Here is a 22,935-nt window from a genome sequence, read left to right as displayed (position 1 = left end):
GCTTCCGGTGGCGCTTGTGCGTGGCCGCGGCGGAGGAAGCGGAAGGGCTGGGAAGATGGCGGCGGCGGGGAGAGCCTGGGGCAGCCGGGGGATGGAGGCTGCTGCGGGGAGCTGCCGAGCCCAGCTCCCGGCATGGTGGGGGCTGCTTCTCGCCGTGCTTGCAGCGGGTGAGGCTGACTGGGAGAGGGGCGGGGCAGGGCAGGGCAGGCCTGGCCTCCCCCGGTTTGTGGCCGCTCCGCGACTGAGGCGGAGGGACGGACGGACGGACGGACGGAGGGCGGGCGGGCCGGCCTCGCCTGGCCCCCTTTGAGGTGGCGGCACTGGGACCCCTTGCCTGTCGCCCTCTGAGCTGGGGAGGGGCTCGTCTTCCCTCTCCCTCCCCGAGTTGGGGAGAGCCTTTTGAGATGCGAAGAGCCCCTGGTTTGTCCCCCTCTGAGGTGGGGCTGTGTTTTCTCCCTAGGCTCCTGCCAGGGGAATTCTGTCGAGAGGAAGATCTACATCCCCCTGAACAAAACGGCACCGTGTGTTCGCCTCCTGAATGCCACCCACCAGATCGGCTGCCAGTGTGAGTACAGCTGCGGGGCCCTGGCGCAGCTCCTTGGCATGGTTGTGATGGAGTGTAATGCAGCTCTCCTGTTGGACTTGCCTAGATCAGTATCGCCCTTGTTTTCAGCACTCTTTTCCCTAGTAATGCTGACCTGTTTCTGCTAAACTGAGGAGTGGAGACCTTAGAGAGAGTGTGTTCTTACAGACCTCAAAAATCCCTGCCAAGGCTGAGAGCAGCATTTTGAGCTTTTGCAGTCAGTGCACACACAGGGCAGAACCAAGCCATGGCTTCTAGGGGTACGAGGCAAAGCTGTGAGCACTGCAGAATGCAGTTAGGGGATAACAAAGTATGAGAGGAAGGGAGCAGGAAGTGAAGAAGTGAGAAGGTGATGGCTGAAGGGACTGGGGGGCTTGGCTGAGCTGCTTGCACAATGCTTGTTAACTTTGTAAGGGGTTTTTGTCGTGCTGAAATGGGGAAGGCAGGACCACATGACTGTTAAAATTAAAAGATAGATAAGGGAACCCCATTTAAGCTGGCTGAAGATAGTGTGAGTCAGTGTTCTGCTCATTTCCAGTTCAGTTTTGCCTCCACGGTGAGCTACTCCCTGCAGCAGAGGTTGTCAGCTGCCGCTACAGGGCAGCACAGTTGCACTTGGTGTGTCAGATAACTGAGGGTACAAGGTTCTCTGCCTCCTCTTCCACCCTCTGTGTGAGCCTAGTGTTTGGTCAGACAGCTGTACGCAGTCCTGCCTTCCCAGTCACGGGCAGTTTCTGACAGTGACAGCGGTTACTAACTGTGGGGGTTGACAAAATGCTTGTTTTTACCAGTAGCTTCTTATGAAAGTCCTTTGTCTGTCATCTGTTTTCTTTGGGACGGGGCAAAATGATAAGCAGTGGACCTGCTTTGTTGCTAGTCCCCTTTGCTGCACAATCTTTTGCCCCTTGTGCTCCTCTGGGCCTCGTGCTGAGCTGTCTTTGAGCTCTCAGTTTCTGAATTTGCAATCTTTACTCTTTGCTGAGGGGCAGCACTGAACTGGTGCTGTGACTGTGGTGCTTGAGGCAGGTCCTGTCTCCTCTGTGTGCCTTTCTTCTCAGGGCTTCAGTTTCCTGCTGTCCTTCCTTATTCTCTTCAGTCACAGGAAACTCCTAGTGCTTAGTTAGCTGAAGATCCTTAAATGTTTTCATGTGCTTAAACAAAAGATGCTTTCAAAGCCTGAGTGCTTATTTCTTAATCTATGCTGTTCAGCAATTTTTTCCCCTACTAAAAGCTACTATTCCTTTTTCTGTCCTGCTCTAGCTAAATGGTGCCATTTCACCAAATTGCTTCCTCCAGCCCTCTAATCCCATGAGGTGTTCTTCCCTAAAGCCCTTAGTAACATACTGCTCTGCTATTCCGGGATGGTTTGGGGGTGTGAACGAAGTAGATCACTGTGAAACAGGAAGGGCACACTCTCCTTCCGCAGCCTCCATCAGCGGAGATACGGGGGTAATCCACGTGGTTGAGAAGGAGGAGGACCTGAACTGGGTGCTTGTTGATGGCCCACACCCACCCTATATGATATTGCTCGATGGGAACCTCTTCAACAGGTCAGTCATCATCAGTTTTTATCTTCCCAGGTTGACTGAAGCCCCAAAGACCAATATGGGTCCCTAATCTGGTGATGAAAATGTCATTTTTCAAGTGACAGATGGCAGAATCAGCCCTGACTGCACTGAAGTATAGTGAGGTGGAAACATTTGTGATTTTACTGTGGTTTAGTGCCTGAATTTGCTTCTTCTTAAATGGGCTGCTTTGCTGTTACAAGAGCTCTGCTCTGTGTAAATTCTCATGCCATGTGCATCACTGTAGCAGTTACTAAAGTTCATTAAGCAACATGATTAAGATTGGTCACATCTCTTCCTGGGCAGGAAAGAAGTAGCTCAAGTTTTCTGCTTGTTGCTGTATGGATAATCTTATGCAGTTCTGAGAAGAAAAAGGGACGTGTTGGTTATTCTGATCAAAAGCATCATGACATGCTCAACTGTAATAAGCCAGCATTAGCATGTCTTGGAATTGTAACTCTTCATTAATTAATTCATAATTTCTGTTGTATTTTCTGTCTTCCAGGAGGGTAATGCTGCAGCTGAAGGGAACCTCACGAGTGTCAGGCCTTGCTGTGGCCGTTTCCAAACCTAGCCCTCCCCAGGGATTCTCTCCTGGTTTGAAGTGCCCCAATGATGGGTTTGGTAAGGAAATGTTAAGTCTTTATCCTTGTTAGGAGGAAGAGGAATAATGCCTTTGCATTGTATGGTCAAAGAAAGAAATGCAAAGGATAGCTGAAATTGCAGCTGCACTTTAATGTCAAAATGGTATTTAAGATAACAGGCTCAATATGTTCTTTCAAAGTAGTTGGCATGAACTGGAATCTCATCATTTCTCAGCAAAGGCTGGGACAGGTGTTTAGGGGAAGACTGTTATATAAGCTGGCTAAAACAGCATTAAGTCACTAAAGTGTTAAACCTGACCAAGGGTGGTTGTAACTTCTTTTTCTTTAACGTGAAAGTTGTACTTTGTCCACATGTGATCATTAAAGCATCTTGTGTTTGCATAGATTGAGTGGAGTGTGTGTTAACCTCTCTGTCTGGGCCAATTGCTACTTTTTAAAATTACATTCTGCCTCCCTGAACTCCCCTTGTGGTTTCAGTTAGGTTTTCATTTCACTATTTTTTCATGCAGCAAATTTACTGTATTGCACTTTGAGGGGAGAAATTGCTACACCTTCTGTAGTTTGCACAAAGCTTTCTGCTGTGAAGGATGCCATGTACGCTCCTGAGATGAGTTTAGTGTGCTGGCATTTGTTGTGTCTGCCTTCATGCTGTTTGCACGGTATCTAGGTGTTAAAATGATTGGCACATTACAGATGCCTTAGGGGTGCTTCCAGCACATGATAAGCTCAGAAAATACGGGTTTGTATGTTCCTCCTTTTGAAATATAATGTTTCTCTGTGTGCCTCCTCCGCTCTCTCAGCATGTGATAAATGCTCACTGAGTGCTCATGCCAGCCTCCTGGCATGTGATGGCTTTGAGCATGCATGTTTCTCATTCTCTCTGTGTGACACAGCGCTCTGTCTCTGCCACTCTGCCGCATACAGTGACCAACTCCATCTCTCCAAGCTTTTGTCAGCTGGTTCCTCAGCCCTTAATAGTGCTCATTCTGTATTTGCTGCTATTTTCTCAGCAGGCCCTACCTCTGCTGCAGTCTGTTATTCTCATGCAGGCTCAGATTTGCCCATTTCTTTCTGTTTTCAGGTGTCTATTCCAAAGATTATGGCCCTCAGTTTGCACACTGCAATAAGACTGTGTGGAATCCTGTGGGGAGTGGGCTTTCATATGAGGATTTTGACTTCCCTATTTTTCTCCTTGAAGATGCCAATGAGACACAAGTTATTAAGCAGGTACTGCACTTGCTCAGTGAGTAGGAGAGGGGAACTGCTGCACTATTCAGGAAAGGGGGCAGAAGTTTTGTTTTCTCTCAGCTTAGATGTTGAAATCTACAGTAAAAATGTATGGTCCAATTTTATATGCAGTATACAGTGCTGTTACAGAAAGGCTAAGTTTTGTAATGATTTTTATTTCCATCCAGTGTTATCAAGACCATAATGTTCCTCGTGATGGATCTGGCCCCGAGTACCCTCTCTGTGCCATGCAGCTTTTTTCCCACATGCATGCTGTCACCAGCACGGTTACCTGCATGAGACGCAGCTCCCTCCAAAGCACCTTCAGCATTAATCCAGGTGAGCAGATTCCTCTTTCCTTGTCGTGATGTGGGATAAGGCTGGTGGTAAAAATCCCAGTGGAATACAGTTGTGCAAAAGAAAGAAAATTTTAGAGTTTCTTTAAAGGCTTCCTTGCCAACTGAACCTTTCCAAAATAAACTATTCAAGTGGTAAGGAATTTTTGGCTATGTTTGTCATCAGTTTAGAAAATAATATGTAGAAGAGGTGCTGGCTGAGAAAGGTACCCAATACCTGCTACATAGATCATCAAGAATGGCTCTGAGATTACTGCTCCATTAGACTGTGCGTACATGAATTGAAATCCTGGTCTTGGTGAATGTTTTGCCAGTGACTTTACCCTGATAGACCCACTGATGAGCTACAGCTGACCAGAAAGCTCATTTCTCACTTATCACTGCTGTAGTCTCAAGTAATGTTGCTTCTGCTTCCTAGAGGTTGTATGTGATCCTCTTCTTGATTACAATGTGTGGAGCACCTTGCAACCTATCAATTCCTCTGGAAAAGTTGATCCCAAGAAGGAAGTTGTTATTGTCGCTACGCGAGTAGGTACCTCTTAATCTTGCTTTGTTGAGCATGGATTGGAAGGATTCTGGGAAGACGTGGGCTTAGGGTCTCGTGGGAATAGACTTCTCATATGTTTTTCATTTCTTCCTGTATTCCAGACCTTTTAGCTCTGACTGGCTATTGTGTTTCTACAGGTACAAGCCTTTTAGTTGGTGGGTTTACGTGCTCTTTCAGTATAAGGACATTTGCCTTTTGTTTCTTTCCGTCTTGTTATGTGAGACTTTTTTCAGCATTTTCTTCACTGATGGAACCAGACAAGTAGAAATAGCTAGCGTGTCTGTTATGCTTTCCTAAGATACTTCACATCCTTAAAAAGCATTCCAGAGAAGGAGACGGCATGGTTGGCTCATCTTTATCTTTTTGGGGGGGAGAGGCTGGATCACATGGAGATCTTCTTGTGTGTCAAGCAGTGAGTCAGTGTCAGAGCTGAGAAAGAAGTTCACTTCCACATCTAGCAGTCTGTTTTACAGTCACTTTACACTCTCCAGAGATGCAAGTTCAAAACTCCATTTTGTCACCATCTCAGAGCCTCATGCTGAACAGTGATGCTAGCATTAAAAGTACGGCATGCTTGATAATCCCAGTTTTCAGATCAGTGCTGAGGGGTGGTGGCGGTGGCAGGGCTCTGAGGCCTTAGGACTGCCATGGCAATGCAACTGGTATTTTAAGTTTCATTAGGTGGGGTGCTTTGATTCTTCCCTTGTAAGTAGGATGAGTGGGATAGGAGAGAGGTGATAGATTTGATTTCCCAATACAGTATTCCTCTGTCTATTTGCACATTTCTTACACCTCCTGTTCATGCTTACAGATTGACAGCCATTCCTTCTTCTGGAACATAGCACCTGGAGCAGAGAGTGCTGTCTCTTCTTTTGTGACCCACTTGGCTGCTGCTGAAGCCCTTCATAAAGCATCAGATGTTCATTTGCTGCAAAGGAATATAATGTTCACCTTCTTCCAAGGGGTAAGAGCAGCAGCATCGCTCCACCATTTGGCTTGTTCTAAGATAGCAAATCAGTCCTTGGCTCCCTGCAAATGAACTTTTTCCATACTCTTTGTGCGGAGTCATTTGTCTGCATCCCCACACCATGGTTCTCTCCACTCCCCCAGTGAGAACAGGATCTTAATTGCATTGGGATAACAACAGCAGATGGAGCTTCCACTGGGGCAACGCATATTCTGCCCCACAGTTCATTCTGGATGAATGATTCAAACTTTGCTTTCCCTCCTGTCTCCTCCCATTGTGCCTGTCTTTATGTCTGTTCTCTGCCTCACCCCCGTTCAGGATGAACTGCAATGGCCAGGCTTTAAATTCTGAAATGAAGCCCAGAAAAGGCTAGATTAAAAATATATGTGTTGACAGCAGCAAAATGTAGCTCATTTCTGAGAGCCCAGCACTGGAGTTGGCAGCTGTGGAAAAGCAGAACAAGCATGTAGAGGAGGGACTGATGGCCAACAGCTGATGTTCCCCTCAAGGCATCTACATTGATGGCTTCTTTTGTGCAGCTTTGTGAAACTGGCTCCCACAGCCCCATGCTGTGGCCATGTGATTCCCTTCATTCACCCTCCTCAGCACCGATATCCCTAGTCAGGATTTCCCTGGGGGAGACAGGCATACAGTGCTACGGAGCGGACATTCTCTGTCATGCTCCCGGGATGTAGGAGGAATGATAAGACTTGGCTGTAAATTAGTCAAGGGGGAAGTCTGGTGGCTGGCTGACTTCACTGCCCTTCTTTGTTGTGGGGATTCTCTTCTTGGGGGCACCTATTCTTCCCCAGGCAATGCTCAGCTTTTTGCAGCTCCCATGACAAACTCATTTCTGTCATCTAGCCTTCCCTCCCTTTTTTCCAGGGAAACAGACACCCCTCCTTTCAGGAAAGCTTCAGATGTTTAATTCCTGGAATAGAGAATTGCCCTTTTCCCTGACTTGCTGTCCTCCTTACCAAAAAACAAAGATGATGACTTGTGCCAGAGTAAAGGCTGTATTAATGCCTCTCTGCTGTTACTCACAGAAACAGTATCTTGCTAGATATCAATGCTTACTTAAGTCTAACTTTGCCTCCATGCCTTTCTTGTGTGTGAAATTCAGTAGCTGTCCCCTGGGGTTTTTTGCTCTTTGCCTTCCTTTTTGTCCTTTGCTGCATCCTTTCCTACAATATCTTTGTCTTTGGAGCCAGGCACAATGTAATATTTACTTTGGTCTTTTGGTGTGTGCCAGGCTATGTGAACCTTCAGAAATGCTTGGTGCAGCAGTTGGCCCTCGAACTCCTGGTTTTGTTCCACCTCAGCGCCTCAGATATTGCTGTTAGTTGTGCCAAGCAGCTCTCCGTATGTGATTCATGTATTAATTTTTTTTCTGTTGTAGGAGACCTTTGATTATATTGGCAGCTCACGAATGGTGTATGATATGGAAAAAGACAAGTTTCCTCTCCGCTTGGACAACATTCATTCATTTGTGGAGTTGAATCAGGTGCGGGATAAGTTAGGGAACCTTTTTATTGCCTGTTTCTCTGTGATAATTTAGCTGTGGTTTTCCCAGCTAGCCTTGCACTGTTTTTGATTTTTTTACTTGGACTGGACCTCCCTGCTCTGCAAGACTTAGTGATGTCCAGTCATGTACTTATGGTGGGTTTTTTTTTTGTGAAGGTGGCTCTAAGGAATGACTCAATTCTCTGGATGCATACAGACCCTGTCTCTCGGATGAATGAATCTGTTGAAGTGCAGGTAATAGAAAGCAATCTGTAGTCATTCATCTAACCAAAATGCTGTGGGATCTTTAGCACACTGCAAATGATCAGGATGTTAACCTTTCCAGAGAAATTACACATCCAGAAGAATAGCAGAACAGTGCCATTTTCTCTTCTTTCAGGTTAGAAACTTGCTAGATGTTCTGAGTAATAGCAGCGTGGGAGCAAACGTGACTTTGCAAGAAGCTGGGTATTCGCAGCCTCTTCCCCCATCTTCCTTCCAGCGCTTCCTCCGGGCCCGGCACATCCCTGGAGTGGTCCTAACTGACCACAAGACTGCCTTCCAGAACAGGTACTTTTCCGGGGTCAGTGGACGCAGGCTGGCCCATGGCCGAAGGCAGCAGAGCCGGCAGAGGGCATCTGAGCTCCTGCAACACTTCTGCCAGGGGTGTGCTGCCTAACATACATGTAGAGCGGTAGTCCCCGCGGGGGAGCAGAGGAGCAAACATGTGCCATGGGATTGAACAAGCGCAACATAATTATTCTGACAACCAAAAGAAATCCAGTTTTGTATAGAAAATGTTCCCCACAGCTGGCTGGAAGCCAGAGGTGAGCAAATGGCAACTGAGCGTGCCTAAGCCTCATCTGTTCTTCCAGAAGCTAGCTGACTTTTTTTTTCTTTTTTTTTTTTTTTTTTAGTATAGCTTTCTATTTGTGATGGCAGAAGGCCCCAGGCATTGGAAAGGGCACTTTCATTTACCCCACATGACCCTACTGCAGCACGTTCCTTGGGTATCCCCTGTTCCTCTGCAACTTTGGAAGTGGAAATGTAGGGTAGAGGACAGACATATGTTTCTCCCCTCTTCCCTAAACCCTTCAAATTGTCTCTTTCCCTTCACCTTCTATCCTTTTCTGCTATTTCTGAGGATCTCTGTAGTAATCAAGGGGAAGTAGCTTCCCTTTCACCTCTAAATCTGCACTGCTGTAAAGGGGTGGGAAGAGTTGGGGTGGAGGAAAGTGCAACTCACTGCGGTGTTACCCATCTTTGGACTGGGGGGATTAGTCCCAGACTGGCTGGGAATGTCAGGCGCAAAGACCATGCAGTGGGCTTTCAGCCCAATTCCCAGTTCAGCTGCATGTGCTGCAGATGCCTTGGTGTAAATCTCTCATAGAGTTCACTTGGAATTCTTTGCCGCCTTCAAGATAAGGCATTAATAAAATCCACTGGCACGACTTGCATCAAAAGCCTTCTTCCCAGGAGACCTTCTGCATGGGTTGTCCTTGCCTCAGTTTCTCTACCCATTTAATAGATTGGGCTGTTGTCCACCTGAAAGCTAATCACAGCTTGTAAATTGCTTGGAGATCCTCAGATGGGAGAAGCTGTGGAAGGGCCAAGTTAATTATAAAGCCTCATTAAACGGTTTAAGGAGCGTGTGGCAGGGCAGTGCTTTGGCAGGGCTGTATCTCTGCTCCCAGGAGACTGCTCCCACTGTTTGCTTTAGGCATACTCTGAATTTAATTCCATGCCCTGTGGTTTCTTTCTGCCCCTCCCCAACCTCTGTTTGCCTTCTTTTCAGATACTACCAGAGCATGTATGACACTCCAGAGAACATCCGGATGCAATATCCCGAGGGGCTTAGCCCTGAGGAGACCTTGGAGTATGTCACAGACACAGCTAAGGTTCCTACTTTGCATTTTCTCTAGCTGCTGTATCTGGGGTGGATGGGGCTTTGGGTAAGGGCAGATAGAAGCAGGGTCATGGGAAGACGGGGAAAGCTGTTTCCAAAAAGGGCAGAAAGAAGGAGGGAGTGCTTTGTATAGTGACAAAGGCAATAGGCACTCAAATGCTAGCACGATGTAAGCGTTTTGATGGATGTGTAGATTCTGGCTTGCTCTCATTGCTTGTTTTGCTGGATCTGCCTATCTTGATTAACACAGAGCACTCTTCCTTTGCAGTCCCTGGCAGAAGTTGCCACAGTGGTCGCCCGTGCTCTCTACCGGCTTGCGGGGGGAGCCAACACCACCTCTGCTATTCAGGCAGATCCAAAAACGGTACGAGCAGATGGAATTGAGTCCCTAGCATCTCTTATGAGCCCTCACGTACTTCCCTTCTGTCTCTGTTTATGTGTGTTTACACAGCATGCTGTCCTGTCTGTTTCCATAAGGGCTTTGCCTCCCCCCCCCTCTCTTTCCCCGCCACAGCTGAATGAAAAACCTTTCACCCTTCTCTAGTTCCTTGCCTCTTGATCTCAGGGCAGACATCAAGCTTCATGAGCCCTCTACAAAACAGAGCTCCTTTATCCTCGTTCCACAAAGCAGAAGAGGAAGCTGAGGTGAAATGGCAGTGTGTGCCACAAGGATCAGCTAAGGAGTCAGCGGAGCTGGAATCAAACCCAATTCTCACAGCTCAGTCCTGACTTATATACAGTTGTGAGATATAGTCTCTCATTTGCTGTGCTCTTGGCCCCTGTAGCGGGAAATACCTGTCAGCCAAATAATTTTGAGAGGTATAGCTGTTAAGATGCTATTTTCTCTCCTCTTTGTATAAACCAATTTCCACCTCTTTCCAGGTCTCTCGAATGCTGTATGGATTTCTGATTAAAATGAACAATTCCTGGTTTCAGTCCATCATTAAACCAGACATAAAAGGAATTCTGGGTAAGAGCAACATAGCATAGGGAAGAAGAACAAGGGGATGGGTTTGACCCCATATGTTACCTGGCAGCTTTCTAAAGCTCCATACTAGCATTGTTTGCTTCTGGCCATCTCCCCGTCAATCCCATGTCTCTGACTGTTCCAGGTGATGTTCCCCAACATTACGTCGCTGTTTCCAGCCCTGTGAACACTACCTACCTTGTACAGTATGTCCTGGCCAACCTTACAGGCACTGTTGTTAACCTCACCAAGGAAGAGTGCCTGAACCCTGAAAAAACACCCAGCAGTGAGAAAGAAGTATGTATTCATTAGAGTGGGGTGATAGGTAAGGACAGATCTGCTGTCCAATTTGCTGATTTCTGCTTTTGAGGAAAGCTGGTTAGGATTGCTTTTTATTGCTCATAATAACACATGGGAGAACTGGGAAACTCCTCCAACAAGGAGGCATCTCTTAATGCCCAAGGGCAGGGGAGGAGTGGGCAAAAGGATCCCTTTACAGTGACAACAGTCAGTAAAGCCCCTCTCTCTCTCTCCAAAGACAGGTAAGGTCCCAGAACAGGGGGTGGTCTGGTTATTTGCTAGTGGCTGTTTGCTGTATCTTACTCTCCTGTTTTGTTTGCAGCTGTATGAATATGCCTGGGTGCAGGGTTCTCTGGAGCCAAACTCAACATCACGAGTCCCTTACTGTGTTAGGTCAACTGTTCACCTAAGCAAAGCACTCTCTCCTGCCTTTGAGCTGAGGCAATGGGGATCTACAGAGTACTCCACATGGACAGAGAGTCGGTGGAAAGAGATCCATGCCCGAATATTTCTGGTAGCCAGCAAGGAGCTAGAGGTGAGTTTGTACATGTCTGAAAAAGAAAGTAGAGAAAGAAGTGTGGCTAGCTTTGAATAACATCTCCTGACAGCTGGAGAAACAGTTCAGAGTTTGTTACAAGATCTTGTGCCATCATCCTGCGTGAGCTCCCTAGTTAAGAGCAGCCAGGCTTTGATCCTTGAAAACAAGGTAACCAAGAATGCATCACTGGTGATAACGCTACCACCTCCAGCCATTTGTGGGTTAATAATATAGTCGCTGGAGCTGAGACAGTGCAGAATAATCAAGAGTCCCATGAGCAGGCTGAGCTCTGTGAATAAAAGATAGAAGTGACAGGAGTCTTAACCCCTTCCCCAAGCGCAGGGAGCCAAGCCTATGAGTCTGACTGTTAAGGTGTTTTGTCTGATGTGCAACCCGGATCTTCCTTCCTGCAGTTCAAATCCCCTCTCAACCGTGCAGAAATAACTTTTGCACAAACCTTCACAAATGAAAGCTTCTGTTGGTTCAGTGTCTCAGATTCTACGTACTCCTTAGCTGGGTGTGATGTGGCTTAAGTGCCAGCAGAATAGGGGTTAAGTGTACAGTCACTTTGGGACTCTCTGCCTCTCTTGATGCCCTCTGGTTGGCTGTTAATGATGTCATACCCTGTCAGGACAGACTCAGGAGTGCACAGTGCTGTTGTCATCACGTGCTAGCAGTAAGCCACCCAAAGGCCATGCAAGCCCAGGCAATTGTTGCATCTCTCAGATAGTTAGTTGAAATCTGAGCGATTTATTTGTGTGGCGCTGGGCCTTTTTAACACTGTCAGGCAAGCACAATGCCCTGCCTGTGTCTGTCGGCCTGTTACAGCCCAGTAGATACTGGTGCCCTGGAGAGGCACAGTTTAAGCCCAGCCATCCCTGAAGTGTTGACCCAATAGAAAATGTACTGAGAGAGTTGTAGCGGCACATGAGTGTCTGGCTGCTGTATGGGTACTGTTCTGAGATATCCAGGGGAGACTGGGGATGGCAGTCCTAGCATGCAAGGAGAAGGGTTGACAGGCCTTAGATTGGTCTGGAACTTAGGCTTCAGAAAGGTGCTGAGCAGGAGGTAACCTCAGCTATGCAAAGGCTATTGGCAGATGTTGATTCTGCCAGCAACTGTGCTTGTTGAAGGCATTTACAGTCCTCGCCGGAGGAGATGACAGTTCATGCAGGAGTAGCCAAAGTGTCACATTAAATGCTTGCTAAAAATCCTTGCAAACTGCGTTGACCACTCTGAAATGCAATACGTTATTTATCTGTGATACAACTTTCTTACCTTTTTCTCTTAAAGATCAGTTTGTGTGCTCTGTTGATAACTACAAAAGCTGGCCTGCTCTGGCAGTTGCTTTTGTCTAAGGCTGGAAGGTTCTCGGAGTATCTTTTTATTTCAATGTACATAGTGCCCCAGTAGTGAGCTGCTCTGTGTAGCTTTCTCTCAGAGACCCCCATTTGATGCAAATTGTGAGGTGCTGCAGGTCTGTGTTTGTAACAACAATGCTAAGTGTTTCTCATCCCTTCCTAGATAATCACTTTGGTTGTGGGCATTGCCATTCTGATCTTCTCTCTCATCGCCACATATTTTATCAATGCCAAAGCAGATGTACTTTTTAGCATCCCACGGGACCCTGGGGCTGTGGCTTACTGAAGATGCTCTCGGGGCTTGAGAAGTCTTAGCCCTTGGATTACAATTGTCAAAGATAAAACTACACTGGAGTGCCCCTCTCTCTGGATAGGGATGCAAATGTTTCTCTCCAGAGCTTCCCTGCTCGGGTTCTGGGGACTGAGCCCTAAAACTTAAGAGACTTTCCCAGAAAACCACGCCGACCAAGCCCTAAAGAAACTGTGACTGAGAAGTTCCCAAAACCTTTCTTTTTAATTTGTCTTTACTTCTGAGCAACTTGAGAGGATTGGTCCTGAATGCCACTGAGACGACAATGTGATGGATGTGTTCCCTAACTGAAGGCAAGGGTAAAGGTATTTTCTCTGGGATGTATGTGGACCAGCAGATTTCCATGGTGTCTGACAGCACAGGTTGCCTGTTTAATGTCCAACAGTTGCTGTGAGTCTGTGTATACTACAATGCAGGGAGGGCAAAATGTGTTTAACAGATGATTAGGTGTAAAATGTCCTTTTTCAATGGTGCAATATTTTCTGGGTTTCGTATATATATAAATAGTTCCGTTTAATTAAAAAAAAAAAACAAACTCCACTTACAAATTAACCCATTGCCTGTTTTGTCTTAGTTGCTGCCAAAAGGACCAAAAACACTGAGTATTGCAATATGTTTTGGTCTTGGGAGAAAGAGAGTTTGTCTGATTTGGTTTTTGACTCTTATTGAAACTTTTAATTCTTTCTACAGCTGGACAAAAGAAAGACATTGTGCCCTCACACAGGACAGGGAATTAACTAGCTGTTGTTTAGACTGTAAGCTCTCCAAGGCAGGGATGGCTGATCACTCCAAACAGCGCTTTGTACAATGGTACCTTGATCTCGGTCATTCCCTAGGCACTGGTATAATAAACATGTTTTTTAATGAGCATGCTCACACGCTTTGTTTCGTTCGATGCTATTGCTTAGTGTCCAGCAAGACTGGGCTCTCAGCGCTAGCAGTTGTGACTGACCAGGCACTTGGATATTCCTGGTTGTTCCTTTTGTATGAAAATTCACTTGTTCTTCAGCAATCGTGATTTAAAGTTGCAATAGTGCTGTTGTCCAAAGCGAGGAGCTCAAAAATAGGTAGAGAGGATTAATTCCAGAAATCAGAGCTGACTAGCACTAAAGCAGACATCACTTTCCCTTCCCTAGAGGACAGCGAGGGCTTATTGTTTTTAAGTCTTTTCTCAATGAGGCATACACTCTGGAGTTTTAAAGTAATTCAGACCTTGTACTTTCAGTGCTACCCTGAGGGAGACTTTTTCCACTTGCTAATGCATCCTGCTATCAGGAAACTGCTCCTGATACTTGGTGGAATGTTTCTGTGCCTGATTTCTTTTAGTTTCTCCTAGCAATGCTGAAGAAACTCATATCTCAATTTACATGGAGATATCTTGTCTTTACAATAAGGATTTTCATAGCCTCTAACTCCTGATCTTTGGACTCATTCCAACTTTGTCAGAACAAAATCAGTTCCTCAGAATTATGCAAGTAAGCTATTTCTGTGCATGAACGTATTTGGGGTGAGACGGAGGACCTCAAGACAGCATGTGGTCTGGCAGAGAATTTTGCAGAATGTGTTTTTCCTTCCCTAAGGTAAGTTCATTCTGGTTTTGTACATATCAAAATGCAAATGCTTAATTCAAGGTGGAGCAGTGCTGTGTGGAGAGATGTTGGGATCGGTGATGGCTAATCAGCAAATTGGGTCAATATACACAGGGTTCTTGATAATTTTCAAATTAAAAATGCGTCTGTTCTTCCCATACTGCTCACTCTCCTGTCTTTCAAATCTAGATTCTGTGCTCAGGTTTGGGCTTTTTTAATTTTTTCCTTTTTCTTTCCCTGAAGGTTTCTGGTTGGAATTTTTTTCCCTCCTTGTTTTCCCCATACAAACAGGAATAAACCCTTTTACCGCTCCCAGCCCCATTTTCCACTCCCAGCTTTTTGTTCAGAGCTGCTCTCTGGCGAGGCAAACAAACAGCTGCCTCCGTTGTCTGTGCCTACGCCGCTCCTTGGATGGCCAACAGGTCTCCCCTGTGGACAGTGCAATGAGCAACCCTCCTATCAGTGGCTGACAAAAGGAGGGGAGAAGCAAGGGGGCTAGGCTGGCAGGCACTGCAGCAGAGACACATTTTCCCTCCTGCTGCCAATGCTGGAGAACACCGCAAGTCTTCGCTTGACTGTCAGCCCAAAATTTACCCTGAGCTGGAGGTTTGCGTGTCCCTCAAACTCTCTTGGTGCCAGCAGTGTCGCTCGCTGCTCAGAGGGGTAAAAGGAAGGCAGTAGCCATCGGTGTTTCCAGCCCTCCTCATTTTGTTTTGCCATGGTCAGTAAATTTGTTTTGCTCAGCTGGCTTTTGATGACAAGGCTTGCGCCGTGCAGATCTGAGCCTTCCCTCCTCTGGGGAATTGGGCCTGACTGTTGGATGAAAGGGGGTGGGGAAGAAATAGTCAGGATTGCAGGATTCATCTGGGAAGTAAATAAGCTACGAGAGTGAATCCTATTCCCTAGGTTTCTCTTCCCTGTCCAGCCCCAGACTGGCTGCAGCTGCTTCCCTTCCCCTCACAGAGAGAGAATCTCACCGGTGACACGGACCCCGCTACTGCCCTGTTTCACAGGGGTGAGGGGATGCTCTTGAGATCTTGAGGTGAATGGTATTTGAAATACAAAGGTGTTTTGTTAAAGTAAAGCCAATGTTGGTGAAAGCTGCTTTTTGTGACGTGGAGAATGAAGTCTCATTTTACACAGAAACAAGACCATGCAAAAAGGTCTTACATTCACTCGCATCCCCCTCCAGATCATAAACAGGGCAAGAGATGGGAGGAATCGGGATTTCTGTGACCTATTCAGTCATTTAGTCTCACTCCTGATCTTCAAACAAAGAGCTGACAGTGGATTTGGGAGTGCTCATTCACCTCTGCTGGGACCAGGGAAGTCTTTGCTGCTTTTGTGTACAACTGCTCAATCGCTGCCCTTTAGGGAATTGCTGTCTGCTGCTTTAAGCCTGGAGTTAGTGTCTTAGCCCTGGAAAGGCTCACTCTTAAGCCATCCTTTCCATACCTTCAGAGTACAGTTATCTGCAGTAGATACATGCCCCCAGTTCAAAAATGAAACAGGCTTGACCCCTTGTGTGTCTTCCTTCATAATGTACAGTAGCTGCCTTTGGTTTGGGGCTGAGTTGTATCTCTAGTTCCTCCTTGCTATCCTGGTATAACAGCAGCTGTCCTCAGCTGCGCAAACCTTAAAGTTGATAACTCCCCTGATACACTTTCCTCCATCACTCCTGACATTATGTGCATTAATTAGAGCATCCCTAATGCTAATAAGCAATGGGGAATAAGTGCCTTCTCAGTACATTAATGTGCAAAATAGTTTGAGTATCGGCATACATGTAGATTTACTTTTATCTTTGCGATAGAAGCAAAATTATTGAGTTCTGAGGAACAACTGTGTGTATTTTGAAGTGTGCTGGCTAAATAAGGTAGAGTCTAGGTTGTGCTGGGTGACAGTGCAAAGCTGGTGGTACGGCCTTCTTTGAGGTAGGCTGACGTGAATGAGAATTCCCCCATTCAAAGCCCATTTGCTTTGATAATTAGAAAAGTTTGCATGGGAAATAATGCAAAACATATGGAAAGCAAACAACTTTCCTGCTCTGTGTCTGGTTGTCTTTGAAGCAGCAGCTCACAGCAGAGTACCCCTGGCTGCCTCTTGGTCTAGGGAAGGGATGCAGCAAGCACCACTTGCATCTGTCGTAGCTGGTCCTGGAGGACATAGTCCAGCTGAGAAACAATTCACAGGAATGCTCTAGAGATACATAGCTGTTTTCTGGCTTTGACAGATTTCTCCTGGCAAACCTTGCTGCATTGATTTAAGATACTCTCCCAGCTGACGAAGGTTACCATCTCTCTAGCACAGTCAGCAGAGGAGACAAAAGCTCAGTCCATTTCAGTTCAGCATCACAATCAAGTTCAGGTACTGGGAAAATGATCTTTTCTGAGTCTTAAGACTTTGGCTTGTTGCTCCAAAGCATGAGTACTTGAATTTCTTCCAGAACTACTACATTTTGAGGTTGTTTACATCATTCCTGGTCTAACCAGTTTTTCCTGACACTTATAGATGCTGGACAGCTTTGAGTTCTGTCCAAGCACTTGGCATCTTTGGCATCTTTTAGGCAATGAGTTCAGCAGGTCAGTTATTCTGCCGGTTTAGTGGGACGGGGGTTCTGCAAGCTTTGTCCCCTGCTCAATGCTTGACCAAAGAAAGAGGGAAGAAAGGAGAAAGTGGCTGAGCAGCCAAGGGTAGATTCACCCTTAAGAGATGGAGCCTGGAAGAAGCAAGTTCTGCAGCCCTCTGCCAGGGGAAAAAGAAGTGATGCAACTTCTAGCAAGTCTTGCTGAACTGCTCCTCAAAATAAACAGGCCGTTGACGCCAGCGAAGGCTTGGGCAGCTGCTCCCAGGGGCAGTTGCCTGTCTGCACCTTGCACTGTGTTTTGCTCTTGAAGGTAAAGGCTGCAGCTCTGAGCCTATTCCCATCTCCTCCCCACACCCAGCTGCAGTGAGTCTGGTGCTGGCAGGACAGCCCTGGAGAAGATCAACCGGACACTGGAACCGCCTTTCCTGTTGTACTTGGAGAGAAGTAATTCACTACCTGCTGCTGGCTCTTTTGGCTACAAGGTGCCAAGCCAGGAGTAGAAACCCAGGGATCTCTCTGCCTCACTTTTCTCCTGACTGTCAGTGACTGTCCTCCAAAATTAGCTTCATGCCTGTACCTTGCCTTGCATGGATCCATGAGAAGTCCTGTCCTTACTGGTAACCCTGCAGACTATCCATGGCACTCTCACCCATGCCTCTGGTACTGAGATAGTGCTTGAATTACCCCAAACCACCTCCAGCCTATATCAAATCCCAGACTAGGTTTTTTGGGCAGCACCTGACTCCTTGCTGAGGAGGGCAGCTGGCACATGCTCTCTCTGCTGTAGAGCCCCCAGGCATCTTGCTGAGACACACACTCCCCCCTTCATGCACACACATAATTTGCAAGCATCAGTTTCCTCTCCTCTCTCCCCACGCAACTCTACCAGGGATTTCTGCACAAAAAGAAGATGCCACTGACTCTCTTGACCTCTGAACTCAGCTGCCTCCCAGGAGGCAGAGGGCTGGGGCTGAGCCCAGAGAGGAGGGTTTGCAGCTGCCCTTGTGCCCTGAGGGGGGAGGCATATGGGGGTGACAGTCAATGAGACAAGGAGAAAGGAGAGGAAATGTGTGTTTTCTTAGCACCCGGCCTTCCAGCTCCTGGGAACTTTATGGCTCTGGAATATTAAGAGGCAGGAAAGTTAATTAATACCCAGAACAAAGCCAGGGCTGTTTGGCTTCTGGGAGAAGGAAGCAGTGGAGACGGGAAGAAAAAATTGGTGTCTTAAATAAGTTGTTTTCCACCTTCTGTCAGCAGCTAAAATAGAGATGAAGCCCACTGTGGGGGTAAAAGGATTGATTTTTGGAGACCAAAGAAAGAGGCTTTCTGACAAAGGGCAGGAGAGTTTGTTGGGTGAGCTATAGGAATAGCTACCATTGCCTTATTCAGGCTGGGGACAGAGTTTGGGACATCGCAGAGCAGTATTAGTAGTGCCATGCTCTCTGTCACTTCTCTAAGAAGTCGCTCTTTCTCTTACTTGAGATGACACTTCTGCTCCCCATGTAGCATCCTTTCCTCACCAGTCTTCCCAGCTTCTGTTGCCTCTCCTGTTCCCAGCACTGGAACCCAGCAGCAGTGGCTGCAGCTTGCTGGAGTCGAGCTGTCCCACAGATGGCCTTGACAGGACTGTCGTTCATCCCCTTCACTTCTCCCTGACAGTCAGTATTGCAGTGTGGCTGGGTTCAGCTTCCAGTTGGGCTATTGCCTGCCTGATATCTGGCTCAGGATTTAGAGAGACTGAGGTCTTGCTCTACATACTGCTTTAAGGCATATACAAACAACCAGACCCTGTTTTCACAAGTGACAATTGTTTAGGCATGGATTATTCAAGGGAGAGCATTTAGCTTTAACTCCCAGATAAATACATGGAGAAAACCTGCTACCTGCCCCAAGAGCTACTCCTCTGCATGCCTTCGAAACTGCTCTAGATCTGTCTGTGCTGAATACTTTAAAGACATCTGAGCTTCGTATGCCCTGTGCCTCGAGTGTCTGTGGAGTGGGCCTGAGCCTATCCTTTGCCTATGTAGACTGGCAGGTCTTTGGTCCATGGACCAATAAAGTGGATACAGACGTAATGGAGCCTTTGTGTGATGGTGCTGTCTAAAGGATACATTGAGTCCTGTGTCCCAGTCCAGTGCTCTGTCCTGTAGCCTATGGTCCCTCTCCAGTAGTCCTGCTGCCATGATCATTGACAACTGCTTTCTGTGTCCTACCCATGAGCAGCAATGAGGTCCAGCTGAAGGAAGGAAGTCAGCTTAGCTCAGGATAACTATCGCAGCAAGCAAGGGCCATTGGCTGGCACCCAGCAGGCATCCAAGTCCAACATGTGTTTAAAATCAGGGTCTGACTACTACAACTAGGAGTGTAGGAATTGCCAGACTGGATCATGCCCAGGGTCCATCTCTGCTGCCTCCCTTGTCTCTGACAGAGACCAGCACCCACTGCTGCTGGGAAAGGCACAGAAGACCCTGGAGTGACCCCACGCCCCAAATCCACAACACACTGATACCTGGCCACCTGGATCCCACACTGGGTACCATTGCAGCTGTCTGCCCCAGCTCTGCTCGACCTCGTCCTCTCTCTGCATGCAGCAAGAACATCCAGTCAAATCTCGCCACCACCGCGCCTGCATGTCTGTCCATCCGTCTGTCCGTCATCCAGTCAGTTGCATGCATCCCTGGAGGAAAAATACCAGAGCTAGAGAAAAAGGAAGGTAGTTTGGGGAGATACTGATTCAAGCTTGGTCTTCCCCAGCCTGCCTTGTGCGGCCCTGTGTTCCTGGGGCCCTGTCATTTTATCTCCAGCCTCTTTCACCTGCCTGTCCAGCCTGAGCACTTGTGTGTGGTGCAGTTGCTCAGAGGAGGTAGAGGGTGAGGCAGGGATGGAGGATGCTGCTTAGGACCTACAGCTCTTTGCTACCCAGGTGATCTTTCCCCAGTGCCAGCACAGCTTTAACAGTGAGGTTTCTGGGGCTAATCAAGATCGACATACAAACAAAACAGCATCTCTGCATCTTGCAGCCAGCAGAAAGGGAGAAGCAGATGGGCTAGAGGAGGCAGGGAGCTGCTGCTAAATGGATTGATGGAGAGGCCTTTAAGAGAGATGGATTGGAGAGGGAGCCACTGGAGGAAAGGTCTGGGGCGGCCACGCTGTGAATGGGGCAGGGGCCCAGGGAGATGATGGGAAGGGAGAAAGGCCTGCAGATAACAGATGGATGGACACAAAGACTGGAAGGGAAGAGAGGGACAGATGGACAGGCAATAGAGAGTCAGGAGAAGAGAGGGATCTGGACATAATTAGATTGGATCCGATTATGACAGACTCGATTAGAGCAATATTATGATCAGGAGCTTCTGTCGCTATTTGGCTTTTAGGGGGGAACAAAGCCAGAGAGCACGTGTGGAAGGGGGACAAGCAGAGGCGAAGGGAACCGGGAACGATGAAAGGAAAGGGGCTCCTTGTGAAAGCTGTCAGTGGTGGTGGTGACAGATTGTCTAGTTATCGAGCACCGGGGCCGTCTGTCACCGACCGCTCACAAAACCTGCACTCCATAAAAGCCAGGGAGACAAAGGCGAGGAGAGGGGCTATCGGAGCCGAGAGCTTCTGTCACTAGCCAGGCAAGCGTGCCCAGGGCGTGGGGAGAGCTGTGCAGATCAGGGGCCTTCTGTTATTAGTTAGGCACATGCACAAGTAAACATGGGCGTGCGTGCAAACACATGTGCTGAGGGGTGCTGGACCTTGCTCAGCCACCTACCCGCATGCACGTGTACTCTGCAGCCCAAGTTTGCACATGCACGCACACTTGTGCACACACAGCTTGCATAGACAGCCTGCATGTGCACACACATTTGTGTGTTCTAACAGCCTTGCCCAGAAAGGCCTTGAGCCCTGGCTTTGCAGGTCATCATCACCCTGAGTGAAGATTAACAGGCTGCCCAGGTGCTTCTGCAGCGTCGATCCAAATAGCTCTGCTTCCCTCTCACTGTCTGCAAAGAGTCTGGTAGCTGGAGCATCACCCGGCTGAGCATTGCAGTGTGGTCGGCGAGGCCTTGCGCCATCTGTGCAGAGTGTCTGAACCTTCACAGCCAGCCTGGGCTGCAGCCATTAGTTGCAAGAGCATGCTGCAAACCAGACATGATGGAGCTGGCACCTGCCCCCTCCACAAACTGCACTTGTGCATGTCTGGACAAAGTATAATGGCACCAAAGGCGACACTGTGGATGCTACAGGATCTCTGATGGCTTGGCTGCAGGGAATGGTCCAAAAAGGCAGGTCTGCCAGAGAAGACTTTGCCATGAATGAGCAGCTGGGTGGTCACAGGAACACAGTGGAGCCCAGCACCTTTTGTTCTGCAGAGGGTCCTTGCTGGAGAGATGGGGCGCAGTCCCACCATGTGCATGAAGGTACCAGTTGATGGGCAGGAGTAGTAATGCCCCCCAGGGACTCTGTCTTTCCAGCATCTGTGAGTTGTGGCTGGGATCTTCTTCCAAGTCTCCAACCCATTGTTTGGACATGCAGCCCCTCACTGTATAAAAGTTACAAAACTCCAGCTGGTTCTGCTCCAGCAGCACAAGGGTTAAAGCTGCCTGTTTTCCCCGACAAGCCCAGGCCAGTGTGGTCCCCAGTGGCTTTGTACAATATGTCGCCTCATCTCCTGCCAAATGCTGCCTCTTCTAGTCTCTTTTCATACCTCGCCGTGCCCTCCCTGCACGCACGCAGGAGGCCTGGAGCAGCAAGCCCGGCTCAGGTCCCCCTGACCCTGTGCCACAGCTCCTCTCTCTGCAGCCAATCCCTGAACCTTGTGGGTCAAGGTGGGCAAGTCCTGGAGGGCTTCATCCCCTTGGATGGAAATGCCACAATGGACCCACCTGCGTCCATCAGCCTCATAGGTCAAGCTGAAGATATCGAGAGATTTTTAAAAGTTGGCGGTGCTCCCACTGGTGTTCACCACCCTCTTTCTTCTTGAACGCTGTGTTGAAAGGGAGGCCCAGGAATTCAGAGGAAACAAGGGTTTTCTGCAGGCTCCAGCTTGTGGGCTCCTGCGATTAAGAAACCTGGTTGGTTTTGACAAGGAATACCAGTTTTTGCCAGCCAGGAAGTCAGGAAACTCAGAGGTGAAGAACAAAGCCAGAGGGTCTCTTGTTCTCCCTCCCCAAAATCTCATCAGTTTTTTGCCAGCCTTAGGATATTTGAAGCTCAGAAGCTCTTGCCAAGGAGGTAGAGAATGAGGCAGCAGCCAAAATCCCCGGGATCACAGCAGCTTCCATGGGCTGCAGGCTCTGAGCAGGCACCAGGGAGGATTGCAGCTATGGGGGCAATATTGGCTTCGATTGCAAGGGAAGGGTCTTGAGTTTCTTGCTCTGTCATCGCCCTCCCACGAGACCTGTGGCTGTGGCTTCATCTTCCCCTGCCCCCCAGCACAGCCCTGCTGGTGTTTGTCTTGTCCTCCATGATCCAGTGAGCTCTGCAAGGCCATGCAACACTCAGCATCAGGGCTGCGTCCTGCCCCTTGACACTTCTCAGGTACAAAGAACGACCATTTTCTAAGCTGAGGGACATCCCCAGATGAAATCCTCCCTCCTGGCAGTGCAAAATTTGGATGCTGACAGATGAAGGGGCCTTTGCAATCTCAGCTCTTACCTGCAGGAGGAGGAAGTCTGAGAGTCTTCATCATCCCAGGGCAGAGTTAAGGTGACTGTGTTATGGGAAGGGGACCTTGGCTGCTGGGAGCAGGCGTTGTGCTTGTGTCACTGCAGCCGATCAGAGAGGGCTGTCCCCAGTTAGTGTCCCCTGCCTTGGGGGTAAGCGGGGCAGTCCGTGTCCCCACAGAGCACTGTGCATCACTCCCCAAGAGAACTGCAAGGATCAGGGGTGGGAGGATGGATCTGCCAATGCCTCGACTTGAGGGAAGAACTTGAGTGGAAGCCTGCTGAAGGGAGCCGAAACCTGCCCGCTCGCCTGGATGCTGCACGCTGCAATGGCTGTGAGGCCAGCACAGATCGGGCCTGGCATCCCCAGTGGGGA

General features: G+C 48.2%; 1 protein-coding gene across 3 annotated transcripts; it reads left to right on the top strand.

Moving 5' to 3' along the window:
• The first annotated feature begins 7 nt into the window (after positions 1–7).
• Positions 8–20,888, top strand: NCSTN (nicastrin). Of its 3 annotated transcripts, none has more exons than XM_010564138.1 (17): positions 8–167; positions 461–565; positions 2,010–2,133; positions 2,654–2,772; positions 3,835–3,980; positions 4,169–4,319; positions 4,755–4,864; positions 5,695–5,847; positions 7,250–7,354; positions 7,531–7,608; positions 7,754–7,923; positions 9,149–9,251; positions 9,528–9,623; positions 10,142–10,229; positions 10,372–10,523; positions 10,849–11,061; positions 20,812–20,888. In XM_010564138.1, exons 1-17 carry the CDS (start codon positions 56–58, stop codon positions 20,836–20,838), a joined length of 2,052 nt encoding a protein of 683 aa, XP_010562440.1. In that variant the 5' UTR covers positions 8–55; the 3' UTR covers positions 20,839–20,888. The 3 variants fall into 3 exon arrangements, with proteins under 3 accessions (XP_010562440.1, XP_010562441.1, XP_010562439.1); XM_010564139.1 differs by lacking the exon at positions 20,812–20,888 and adding an exon at positions 12,589–13,580 and having other exon boundaries at positions 7,856–7,923; XM_010564137.1 differs by lacking the exon at positions 20,812–20,888 and adding an exon at positions 12,589–13,283.
• Positions 20,889–22,935: the final 2,047 nt, after the last annotated feature.

This window comes from Haliaeetus leucocephalus, unplaced genomic scaffold, assembly GCF_000737465.1.
Source record: "Haliaeetus leucocephalus isolate CR32 unplaced genomic scaffold, Haliaeetus_leucocephalus-4.0 Scaffold175, whole genome shotgun sequence".
NCBI lineage: Eukaryota > Metazoa > Chordata > Aves > Accipitriformes > Accipitridae > Haliaeetus > Haliaeetus leucocephalus.
This window is presented reverse-complemented; position numbering and strand designations above follow the sequence as displayed.

What these genes read in the sequence shown, in the direction of transcription:
- NCSTN (XM_010564137.1), top strand. Translation starts at nt 56, where the DNA reads ATGGCGGCGGCGGGGAGAGCCTGGGGCAGCCGGGGGATGGAGGCTGCT. An exon ending in GATGGGAACCTCTTCAACAG is followed by an intron (nt 2,134 to 2,653) that starts GTCAGTCATCAT and finishes TCTGTCTTCCAG; the next exon opens with GAGGGTAATGCTGCAGCTGA. An exon ending in CATTTGTGGAGTTGAATCAG is followed by an intron (nt 7,355 to 7,530) that starts GTGCGGGATAAG and finishes TTTTTTGTGAAG; the next exon opens with GTGGCTCTAAGGAATGACTC.